This window comes from Solea solea, chromosome 1 (assembly GCF_958295425.1).
Source record: "Solea solea chromosome 1, fSolSol10.1, whole genome shotgun sequence".
Classification (NCBI taxonomy): Eukaryota; Metazoa; Chordata; class Actinopteri; order Pleuronectiformes; family Soleidae; genus Solea; species Solea solea.
In genome coordinates this window covers 44,147,809-44,160,657 of record NC_081134.1, presented here as the reverse complement: position 1 = coordinate 44,160,657, position 12,849 = coordinate 44,147,809, and the positions used below count along the sequence as shown (strand labels likewise).

Here is a 12,849-nt window from a genome sequence, read left to right as displayed (position 1 = left end):
ACTGCATCTTCACACAGGCATTCTCCTGTTGAATATCATGATTCAGCCTTTGTTCTTGAGTCTTCAGAGTTAAATCACACCGCTGAGCTATAATGCAAACAAATGAAACATCAACAGCAGCAGTATACCAGAGTGATTATAGTGTTATTATTATATGAATTTCAATAAATGTTTAGATGGACTGTGAAAACTAAAAACTGTCGGTGGTCCTTTTACGCTCTATTTATCGCTCATTTGAATGAGACTAAACAAATCTAAACTTCAGCACTGTTCTTTTGTGTGACGTCTTAGCACAAACAACATCTTACAGCTGACATATTTTTTGGCACCCTTCCCTTGGGGTACCAGAATAGAATGGTACAGTAAGGACATAGCTAGACCAATGACAGTGTAAATAACCCAAGGAAGTTGAGGCTTAAAAAGCACTCTATCACTAAGAAGAAGAAAAACAAGAAGTTGTGTCGTGTTCGAGGTCATTCTTCATTGTTGCTATATATCTTGCTGATGCAGCCATAGCTTACACCCAACGCAAGCCTGACCCAAGGATTTACCATTCCAAATCGCACCATTCTGTACCACACCGAACCATACCATGATAGACAGCTATAACACAGCTATAGGTAATGCATATAGCAGTGAGTAAAACTACTAAATACAAGTAAACTGATGCTACAAATACAGGGCTGATATAACTAGTATTTTTGTGTCTGTGTTTTTCAGATGTTGCCTCTTACTTGTAAAACAAAGTGTATCCTTAAGAGGACACAGAGAGTCTGATCTATACGCTGGCAGACCCTCTGTGTAGAAAGCAAAGTGATTGTTCATCAGTCTACCTTTTTCCAACACTGAAGCCAGGCCCTGAAAAGCTGTAATTATTTTCCAATGCCTGCCAGAGGTTTGTTTAGGGTATGTCAGTGGAGCGCGACTCAGGTATTGGTATTTCATTTTGTCAGTGAGCGTCTGTCAGTTCCCCGGAGCTCTTACCTTACCTGCCAGTAGGTAAACAAACAACCTGGTTGATTTTCTGTCCCCTTTATTCTACCCTGCATTTGGCGTGCTGCGCGCTGCTGTCAAACATGACAAGATGGATTTCTAAAAATGTGCAAGTGAAGCCTTGTTAGATAAAAAAAACTTCTACAGAGTATTGGTAATAATGGATAAGCTGTTTTTTCAATTACTTGAGCAGCCTTAGTGACTCTCACACGTCGATGAAGTCTGGACAGAGTGGCTTTGTTTCTTTACGACTCCCCGTAGTCCACATAGACCCTCCACGTGTAATGAATGTGTGCTGCTGTTTCCTCTGTGGATTCATGTGGTGTAAATGAATGTCTCCAACAGCTCTTCCTGTTGGTTTTCAATAGCAAATGTTTCTCCACGGCCTCCATCTACACACACATACAGGGTGTATATGTTTGTATGGCTGCGCCCCATGCAGTGACTCCTCAATAGGCACAAGAACACAAACTCATGACATACATGCTTTTTTCTGTCTTTTCACATTGACAAGACCCTCGACATGTTTAAAGTGGCCTAAATGAGGCATGACCCAGTGCTGTGAGGTGATCACAGTGGATCTTTACATGGAGGCTTGTGTGGCCAAACACAGATTAGGCAAAGAAAACAAACCCCATCACTGAAAGAAAACAATTTGCGACCGTAAAAATGTTTGTTGTTGGAGTGCACAAGAGTCTGACGCAGGAAGACGGGAATAATCAAGCACCATGAATTCACAAAGGTCAAAAGCAGGGTATGAACAAGTCAAAGCGACACAATGTAGATTTTCTTCAAATAACATTATTTAAGACTATTTTGACGGTACATCAATTTACAACAGGATGAATGGCATCCCTGTCAAAGCCCTGTTGTCTGTATTGGCACTAACGTAACTTCTGGTTTTCAGGTTCATGCCACAAAGAAGAACAAAACATTCCACTTTACAGCCTACATCACAAGCAGAAATGACATTGTGTACGTATACGTTTAAAAAGAGTGAATACTGGCAGCACTGTGCGGAAATGCACATACGCTGCTACTGTTATCGTAATTGTACTGATGGCAGCTTGTCTGTGTTGTTGGCTGAATGCCTTTGCTTTTTCTTTCTTGATCCCTTAACCAAGCAAAGCTGCAGACGCTCACTGGTGATTCAAATATTAATTTTTGTCAGTTTATGTCAAAATGTAAGAAAACGCTGTGCCTTATCATTTCATATTTCATTGGTGGACTTTAAAGGGACTGAAATTGCCCCTGCTACTTTAAGGATATTTTCTCTAATACGGCCTCATTTTTGCTGTGTTTGCTACAAATGCACCTTTACTGAGAGTGTAAGAGCTTCTCTGTCATCAACAGATCTGGTGTCATAGTAGGCAGTTAGGCTAAAAGGTCAGCTGTTAGCCAGTGGTGTTGTGTTCCCAGGCTGGAAACCCTACTGTTATGTACTTAACACACCATTTCCCTTCCTTTTTGTCAATGTTAATACAAGTGTCCAGTCCCAAGAGAACCTGGAGTCAATCCTGAAAGTACCATTCAAAATAAATGAACACCAATCCAATAATGCATCCAATTTAGTGAGAAGCAAAAGTGTGTGTCTTCAGGCTGCAGTAGACGGCAAAATGAAACTTTATCGCGTACTACAAATGTCTCTGGGGTCAAACGTTCTCTGGTTGCAGGAAGACAAGATACATTTTACTGCTTATTTGCTCAGATGAGCTGGACCATTTCTGATTACTATGACAAATTTTGATGCCAGGGAAGCATAAAAAGCCTTACAAGAGCAAGAGAATGCAAGTAAAAATCGTGTAATTCATTTCTTTGGAGGGAGTAATCTCATCATACGAAGGACAAGAGAGGACGGTCTAAAGAATAAATATATTATACAGATAAATCGCTGCAGATAGAGCTCGGCAGAAACATGCCGTAATTTTTATTCTCAATCAACAAAGTACAAAAATATCGCTTGCATTTTAAGTTTGCAAGCTTGTGCATTAATCCTGCTGACAGCGGACATGCAGAAACAAGGGCACATGTTTGACACAATGGATTTGCGAGTTAGAGCCCACAGGATGCAACAGTTCAAGGGAACACAAATGACATGTGCTGTACTTGGAAACAGGGAATTATTCTCCCGCTTGGTATTCCGTACCATGATCCCCTTTGCAATTGTTTCTAGTCATCTTGGTGAATGACTGAGAGAGGCAGACAGACAAAGGGAATGGGAGAGCGAAGCAAAGAGAGAGACTTTGCCCACAGAACCCTGGCTGCCTCGAACCTGCCTTTGTTTTCATCAGAGGCAGCCCTGGCTCTCCTGGGAGAGTTTGACGGACAGCTCTCTGTATGCCAGTCTATTATGCGATTCCTATCACACAACAGAGGCCTTGGTGCTCTGCTCCTCATCTCAGTCTTATTCAGAGGGATGAAAATACATATTTCTCCCAGTGCATACAAACATGGGCTTGTCTCCCCCATATGTCTGGAGGAGAAATGCAAATCATCATAATGAAATACAAAAAGAGACAAAAACAATTATAACAACCAAATATGCAGAGAGCGCACAGAGAATCTTGCCATGGCTTGAGCCAAAAATGGCCATTGTGTTGTGTTTCTTAGCCAGATTAAGGGCAAGGACGGTTAATTGCAGCAAATCCATTGCCATTAAACGTTAGAGGGAAGGTATGGCAAACTGCATGAATAAATCAGCAGCAGTTATTACAGGGACAGGAGCCCATAGTATAATTAGAGCAACTAAAACTATGCTCCCCGGCCATTATTCACCACAGGCCCTTGCATGTAAAGATCTGTGTACAGACAGGGGCTCCATTACAAGTAATTTATTCAGAGCGTCAGGGCTTTAAGCAGGGCGGTAAAAGGGTAATTATGTTAAAAATAGCCTCCAAGGTGGACGAGGGAAGGCCACGTCCAGGTATCCTATCGGAAGGGAGGCCTTCCTGGGTCGGCCTGGCTTCTTTGTCTCTGCCAGCTGTGCATCATTAGTCTGACAGAGGACGTCCTCCATATGCTAAACACGTGTCAGAAAGGAATCATCAACCCGCACTTGTGCTTAATATCTTAATCACGGATGCTGGGCAGCTTCCTTTAGGTGCTTTTCAGACATCTATCCTGAGAGATCCAATCAAAAGTGGACAGCATCAAGAACGACTGTTCACGCTTGACATAAAAATGCATCCTGACTGCTCCTGTGACCACGTGTGATCGGATGTAGCACAATTACAACTTTAAGCAGTCTAACTATGCAGTCCATGGCCAAGTGGAAGGGAATGGTGCTTGGGCAACCCTCCAGTTACAGGTCAAGGGCTGGGGTGCCCCTGAGCAAGGCACCCAACCCCAATTGTGTCGTGGAGTATACAAAGATTAGTTTTCTTTTACGTGAAGGTAATGTCACATAAATGTCTTTTTTCCAAATGTCCCACAAGAGGTATATTTATAAGCATGTAAGTTTAAAATGAGCCCTCATAGAATTCACTCAAAAATATCTCCATGTGACACAGTCGTCAGCTCATTCTGTGTTAATTTAATAGAGTAACTGCACTCTAATGTGCTGAAAACTGAGCTAAAAACTGTCCGACAATGATGGATCAATTGCAGTTGAGCTGAAGAGGCAATGAACTGGCAATGTCTCTCTTTCGCAAATGCCACTCCATTCCCTGGCTTTCTCTAACACTATACCTCCTGGAGTAAAGGGGTGTTTTCTTCAATAATTTGCACTGCAGAACAAGCACAATGGCACCAGTTCCCACATTAGTTGCCAAGTCTCTATTCAATGCCATGCAACTCACTCTCAGCAATATAACAACCATCATTTGATCATGCTGCAATTACCTCCAAAAACACTCTCCTCCATTTGCATCTAAAGGTGCCAAAATCACACAGCCAATAATTCCTGGTTATGTGCTGGGGACTGCTGTATGAGCAGGTCTGGACATGGTTGCTTACCTCCACTGGTTCTTGTGCTTCACTTAATCTCATCTGCTACTGTCTAAGAGCATAAACGTGGAGGGGTTAGTGCGTCCTGTGTCATGTCACTGAGCACATGCCACGCAGGGACAGAAACAGAAAGTGCAGGGAGATACTGACCAGCTTGAGAATAGCAATATAACTGGTGCTGATATTACACCTTATGCAAGAGACTGTCAGTCATGACGCTCACAAGGTAAAATGGCTGGAATGTGCAAACCTATTACTGTCAGCTACAATATGTCATGCCTTTTTTCTCTTTTCTTCCCTCTCTCCCTCTTTAAAATGGGATTGAACTGCTTGATGTCTGACTGGTTAAGCATTTCAACAACGACAGACTTCAAAGTCCCGAAATCCATCTGCCGATGTAATTTGGAAGCACCTGTAACACGATTAAAATGAAGGACAAAAATACCCATAGTGAAGGAATAAAACCAGTCTGTGGGGGACAGCGTGTTAACTTAGTCACGGTAGCTTTGAAAGGAAAGGACAACTTTATTAATGTGTTAATGAAAAGCAGAGAGGTATGTTACACATTTCATTTCACCTAACTTCTAAAGGCAAACTTGTCACTGACCAACACTGTGACAAAGACAAGGCTTAAGGGTGAGCATTGGGACTATGTCCTTTAATTTCATTTCCCAGCTCTATTTTACATTACCCATAGGCCATCTTTCATCATTTCATGAATCATTCCATGAAAACAAAACTACAGAATTGCGTGCCTGTGATAAATTGAACTTGTGTGCCACATAGCTAATCACAATATGTAGATTCAGCTTTGAACACAGGCTGCACAACCTGTGTCACAGTCTGTTCCCCTCGACACCCTCATCTCCATGACTTACCATTCTCATTCCTCCCACCAGATGTCTCCGGACTTTTTTCCTACACTTTTTTTTTCTACACTTGCTCACCTGTTGTACTGATGTATTCACCTGCAGCTTCTCTAAGTCAGTTTTTCTTCCCGTCTTTGTTCCCGTCTTCTATTAATGTATTTTTCTTTGTTCTGCTTCCCATATTTGAATGTATTGGCCTTTACTTGCCTGTTTAACCACATTCGAAAGGTTCATACTTGAGTTTTTCTCTGGTCTGTGTTTGGGTCCTGCCTGCCTGCGTTGTACCGGCAACCCCAGCAGCTTATGGTGAGCAGGATATTTCTCTGCTCAGAAATAATGTCAGTGATTATGCCGTGAAAGTTGTTATTAGTCAAATGTTTCCCTGCAACACCTCAACACTATGCTATCCTCACTGATGTATTATAACTTGTTTTTATGTGCAGGCATTTCTATGAGCACAATCTCAATTGGGATTTGCAAGAATGAAAGCAGATGTCATTTTTTCCCATCTAAGAAGTGACAGAACAACAATAGAGATGTGAAAAGATCAATAACACATTATGTGAGGTAGCATCTTGTCTCCTTGTAAAAACAAGCACTATTTTCTCAAACTAATTGAAATTCTGAAATACATGCTGACGCCAGTTGGCCCAATTCAGAAGCTTTTGCTGATTCAACTTGATGATTAAATGTGCATTTGCAATTATGAGAACTATCGTGGTGGGATCTTAGAAGCCTGCCCTACTACTCACTTCCTGCCCCAAGTAATATCTGATTATATTCCAACATAAGAATATAATGGACACTATTTTTTAGTCAATTATGTTCTCAGTGAAATCTATCTCATGATCATTTAACATATTTCTTAGAAGCAGCTCATTCTACTAAAAGTTTGTCAGAAAGTGAAGAAGTTTTGACAGTGAAGGGCAAACACAAAAATGCTTTGCTGAAAAACACATAGCACAAGAGTCAAAAGGTTTGTATTGGTCTCTGGGCTCCTTGTGGAGGAGAGTTAGTTGTTATCTGTTGTGATTAGCCAGTGATCCAAGAGAAGGCAGCATGTGCCCCAGCCTCTGTGGGAGAGCTTCTGACTGACACCATTTTCTTCCCTGGATACAGTCTGTGTTTTCCAGTGTGCGCCTGTGTGTGAGTGCATCACCAGCCTCCCCATCACTTAACTGTCACAAGGGCAGTGTGCACTTGTTCCTGGTGTTTTAGCCATGCTTCACTGGACAAAAGGTTCTGGGATGTGGAGGCCGAATAAGGACATGTGGTGGCTGGACTCTCGATGTTTGATAAGGTAACAGTATCTGTGCATTTTGTGTTGTTTGTGTTTATTGTTGGGGTAACACAGGTGTATGCTGCACCTGATTGCATAAAGTATATAATGAAAACAATACTGTAGATATTCTGACTGTGACATTTTTTGAAGCAACGTTGCACTATGGGCAATAGCCAACACTGAAAGAAAGTATCACATTTTGAATTTTTGGGACATTAGTCACCTTTCTTCTTCTCGAGTTGAATGTACACTAAATATAAAACAGCTAACTAATTATTTCTTAGCCATGACCAGTTGCTAGGCAACCACTAGAGACTCTGGGAAGTTGGAGGTCTGTTAGTTAGCAGTAATCATAAAAAAATAGTACAATATATACACCTTCATGTGGTGATGGGTTACTTTGAATATTTTTCTTTGAAACAAACAAAAAAAGTAAATCAAGTGCAGTGATGTACGATGATCTGTTACCATTTGTCAGACATGCAGATCATTTGAGTAAACAAGTAAAGGAAAATACTTCAGTGTGTGATGATAATGGAATAAACATCCATCTCTCCATAGCACTTACCTAAATCCATGCTCTTTGACTTGCGGCTCTTCATGACCTCCAGCTCGGCAGGGTCGTTATACTGTTTGGTGCGTTTTTCGGACATACTCTGCCGACCAAAGCCCTCCCTCTGGAATGAACCGTCAGGGTCTGCGTCGGGACTGAGCGAGCTGCAGTTCATAATGAATAAAAGAGAGTGGGAGAAACAGGAGAGGGAAAACAAATGACATTCACATGAGTCATGGTCAATGCACAGCACAGATTCCAAAAGAATTAATTTTAATCCAATGATTATCCAATTAAAGAATACATTTTATAATCATCAGCCTCAAGTTGCCATTATATTGCTGGAGGGCAAAGACTGGGAGATAAAATCTATCTATTAATATTCATACACTCCACTCTTTTAGCCCAAAACACACATACACACATAGTCCAAACCTTTATTTCAATGTCTATTATAATCAAGGACACCTCCACCTCTGCTTGCATGGGTTTACCACACACCCCAATTTCAGAAGAGGAGGCCTGGGTAAGATGTGTGATATTCCAATGGGGTTTGGGTGCTCTGGGGTCATGGCCACTCAATAATCCCCGCCCCCCTCCTCCTCCTCCAGCATGTCTGGAGCAGTGGCAGGAGGCCGGCCCACCAAAGCACACTCCCTTTGAGATCCTCTATCTCTGTCTGGATCTTAATTGAAAATCAGAGGGGAGTGGGTAAAGGCGATTCAGAGAGGGGGCCACGGGTATCTGAATGCATTAAAGTGCGTTTACAATTAAGGTGAGCACATCTTGCCATTTGAGGGGACACAGAGAAGGGCGGGGAGGCAGTGTAATGCAGAGTCTAAATGCTAAATGCATGAGAGGATGCTGTCACTGATTCTTTTGTTCTGTTAATGGTCGAGAATTGCCATTAAATAACCTTTTGCATTGTTATCCCAAGATCCTCAATTTCCAGTACAAAAATACATCTTTCATTTTTTAGTAGACAGGATAAATATGTAAATATGTACCCTAATGAAATAAGCTCCTCGTCACACACTTCAGTAGTAGTTGCATTAGTTAAAGTTAGAACTTTAGATCCATGAGCACTTGTTTGCATGTAAACCATTCTTCTTTGGTTTGTCAACCCCATTTAACAAAGGAGCCGTTTCGGATGTCACGGAGGGGCCGGCGTCAACATGTCACTTCACTATCACGCACACCTGACAATCCCAACTAAGATCAGCCTGCCTTACAGGACCAGCTCAGGCTGACAAACAAAGAGGGGTAGATGGAGCAGGAAGAAGGGAATGACAGCACAGATGTATTATTCATTTATTCATCATCCCTTGCTTTTCTCTGCTCATCATTCCAAGCCCACAAAAAACAGCCTGCCCTCTCTCTCTTTTTTTTTTTTTCCATTTTCCACAAATGTCATCTGTCGGAGCGTGACTGAGACGGCACAGATGAGAAAGGATGTTTTTTCAGCCTGAATTTGGATCGTCTCCGTTCTTGCAGGATTGTGTTTCTAAGGGAAAATGGACAGACGTAGAACATAGGAAAAAAACCAGAGAGCCCGGCAGGTGGGATCATGTTGTGCAGGTAGAGACAGTTGGCAAGTGTGTGAGAGCATTTACAGTTGGGTTGAATTAGAAACCAGCTTGTCTGAGAAGGAATGATGAGAAATCTGTGAACAGTTAGAGTGACATTCAGAGAGACAGCCCAGCAGGGGTGCAAATTCACTTTGGAGCACATGGGATCTGTTGGTTTAAGCTGAGGTTTTGATATTCCATTTTATTTTGGTTCACACATTAGCAATTGGTCGGGTTCAGGGTAACCACGAGATGAACCACCAGGTGTGTGTGTGTGTGTGTGTGTGTGTGTATGTGTGTTTTTATGTTTAAATATCTCACAGAACCAGGCTTACTTATTGTTTGAACTCTAACTTAGCGTAAATGTTTACATAACTCTTTGGCTATGTGTTTGAGTAGAGTTTGATAGTTTTTAAGTTTTAAATTTACAGCAAATTAAATGAAGACAAAACTAATTTTATGTGACACTCGGAAAGTTCAGTGCAATGAGATACTGCTCTGATCACGATTCTTCTTAAGCTCCAACACTGTCAATTTGCAGAAAGAAATTTTAAAAGAAACAACCTTATCTGGCTGAATCTATGAAGAAGTAACCCACACTGTACATGGACGGTCGCTGCTTTGCTCACTTTGGTCGAATACTCGATGAAAAATGTATTGAACAGATGACAATAAAAATAACTTGGCCACTCAACTCCTATAGAAATTTGATAATCTACAGAGTGGTATAAACTCTTCCACAGACCGTTCATCTTGTCCATGCCTCTGAGTTATTTTTAATAGAAAGCCCACTCCATTTGGATAATACATTCTCCCATTTTTCCATCTTTAAGCAGTGTTTAAAAGCAATTTCCGCCATTGCAAGCAAATGCTTTCCTCTGCATTTGAAGTCCCCCATCATCTAAAATTAACCAGCCTGAGGATTGCTCACAGGCAAATCAACATCTTTAACTTCAGCATTTTACATCAACTGGTTCCCGTCTCCCTTGCAGAAAGTTAAATGTGACAAACTGCACATCTGTGGTACGTGCTAAAATGTCCCGATAGGTGTTTTTTCTTCTTTTTGCCGTCTTCCAATGCTTCCCTCATTTAAAAATAATCCAAAAAGGCAAGTCTCAAGCAACCTATATAGAAAAGTGCTGCTCTGTTTGAGCCACTATATCGCGGGGCTCAAACAGTGTGCATTCATTTCAATGCCTGAGAGAGACGGCAAGAGGTGGAGAGCAATGCTGGGAAAGGTGCTTCTTGGTCCTTCTGAAGTTCGGACAAAGGCAATTCAGCATGAATGCAAAGTCGGTGCATAGGTCTGTAATGCTGGCAGTGAAAACTACACACACACACACACACACACTAACACATATTAAATGTTGAGAATGAGATTTTAGTAAAACACCACTTTTGCATAATTATAATCATTAAAGAGTTTTTTATTATTATTATTTTGTTTTTGAATGACCAGTATTTTGAGCAGTAGAATTAATTTCTAGCCATCTTACTTTACTAGCGCAATGTTGCTGTTGCCTCCATCTGTCTTATAAAACAAATCACTTGCTGTGTAAACTCCTGTTGTTATAACCAACAATTATTTATATTTTAAAGGATTCACACTACAGTTTCAAGCCCGGGCATAAAAACACTAAAATAAAATAGTTCCATCAGTGATGCACAGATGACCTGTGATGAAGTGACACTTGTTGAGTCCTGGATTTAAACAAACTTCTCCATTCCGATTAATGATGAGAGACTGATGGACCGCACAAAGAACTACCCTGCATTCAGCGTGTGTGGAGGTTCCTTTGGCACCATTCACGCTGAGATCCACCTGTGCACTGTCACAGTGTAGCAGTGTAGGGCAAGAGACAAACACAGGATGCAATCCAGGAAGGCGTAGATGCAAATCATCAAGGTGAGCGGAGGAATGAGAGCGTGTATGACATGCTTGTAGCAACGGTGCGCCGCTGAGACAAAGTAAATATTCATAAAGGCGGAGGGGAATATTAGCATTTCAGGAATGTCTGCAATTTTCATGTGTGTAGAACATTGTTTTTAAGTCACTGACAACTTAAATGGACATTTGAGATTACTCAAACAATGTGTGTGTGCTGTGTGTGTGCATGTACTACAAGGCTGTTTGCATTTATATGTACTTATGCCGATAGCTTGATGAGAAAAACACATGGTTAATAGAGCTCTTGTGATTCTTAGTTACATTACTGATGATGGAGACTATTAGGGAGTCAACTGAAGTAGGCAATCTGCCTCCTGTGTTAGTTCAGAAGTTTGTTTGCTCATGTCTATGCAGACCTTTTCCACTTTATATGTTAATTTGTGAAATTGTTTACCAGCCAGTGTGTATCTAAACACTCGTGAGACTGTTTTTGTGCAGCAGTGTGTATGTATTTGAGCGTCTATCTTTGTGAAGACCAGTTTCACTTTAAGACCTTGGGATTGAGGACATTTTGGGAAACATTCTATTTATTTATCAATTTATTTTGCTCAATTGTTTGGCTTTTCCTGGGTAATGTTGTTAACTGAAATGAGTGGCATCCACACAATGTGTGTGTGTGTACTATTTGTTACCTAGTTAGGACATTTTCTGGCATAAATACTGACCTTCCCAGGATCCGTTGTCCCCATGGGTACCAAAACCAGGTCCCGTGGGGGCAGAGCTAGTAAACTGATCAACTTTTCTGGTAAACTGATTAAGTTTAGCGCTATGATGTGGATTGTGGTTAGGGTTAGGTATTAACTGGTTATGGTTAAGGTGAGGGATAACACTTTGATTACGCTGGCCACATGAATGGAAGTCAGTGCAGGGTCCTAAGAAGAATAGAATAGCTGCGCAAACCTCTGTGTGTGTCTGTGTGTGTCTGTGTGTGTCTGTGTGTGTGCCAGTGTAATCCCGCTTCATCTCTGCAGGCTGACAGGCTGTGTCATAGCTGCATGGGAAATCATATTTCCACCTGTGTGACACCTCACAAAGACAGAGAAGGGCACAGTGTAACTCTCTCACTCTCGCTCTCTCTCTCTGTCTCACTGACTGACCCGCTTCTCACTCACCTCAATAAAGAAAGTGACACCCATCCTCTGTCAGATTGGCAGTGCCCCCAGTGGTATGAGTAGAAAAGTAATTTATCTTTTTGAAGGTGGTTACTTTTACTCTACCAGCTCACTGTTGCCCTCAGTCCATCACACTGACTGTGGCCAAAAATACAGGATAGTTATCCAACATGTACAGTATATCTTTGTTGCATTTGACGTTTTAGACTTTCTGACAGTTCACCATTGAGGAAGTTTGCCAGAAAAAGTGAAGATTATTCATTTATTTAAATATTCAGTATTTTTTTTTCAAGTCGTCGTGTTAATTCTAATTATCACATTCTAATTAAATCAAAACAATCAATATTCAACTACCAACACTGCACCGTCTCAATTACAAACACAAGAGGCAATTATGTGATTTTAAGTGCAAGTGCCTCCTTTCCTCCTGCAACAGTGGAAGCTTATTCCAGGCCCAGTTATTTATACATACATTCTACCCTCCGTTCCTTTTGTAGAAGATGATCTGTGTCTAACTATAGTTTGTTCATATTTGTTATATAGTTGATCACGTTCTAGCTTACTTTTAGTAATGAAATG

General features: G+C 41.2%; 1 protein-coding gene across 4 annotated transcripts in view; it reads right to left on the bottom strand.

The window, feature by feature from the left end:
- The window catches only part of LOC131462458 (partitioning defective 3 homolog), a 325,725-nt gene that overhangs the window by 105,506 nt on the left and 207,370 nt on the right, over positions 1-12,849 (bottom strand). For all 4 annotated transcript variants that reach the window (XM_058633698.1, XM_058633714.1, XM_058633708.1 and 1 more), the window contains one exon: positions 7,658-7,806. In XM_058633698.1, the coding sequence (XP_058489681.1) occupies positions 7,658-7,806 (149 nt within the window). The remainder of the gene's footprint in view (positions 1-7,657; positions 7,807-12,849) is intronic.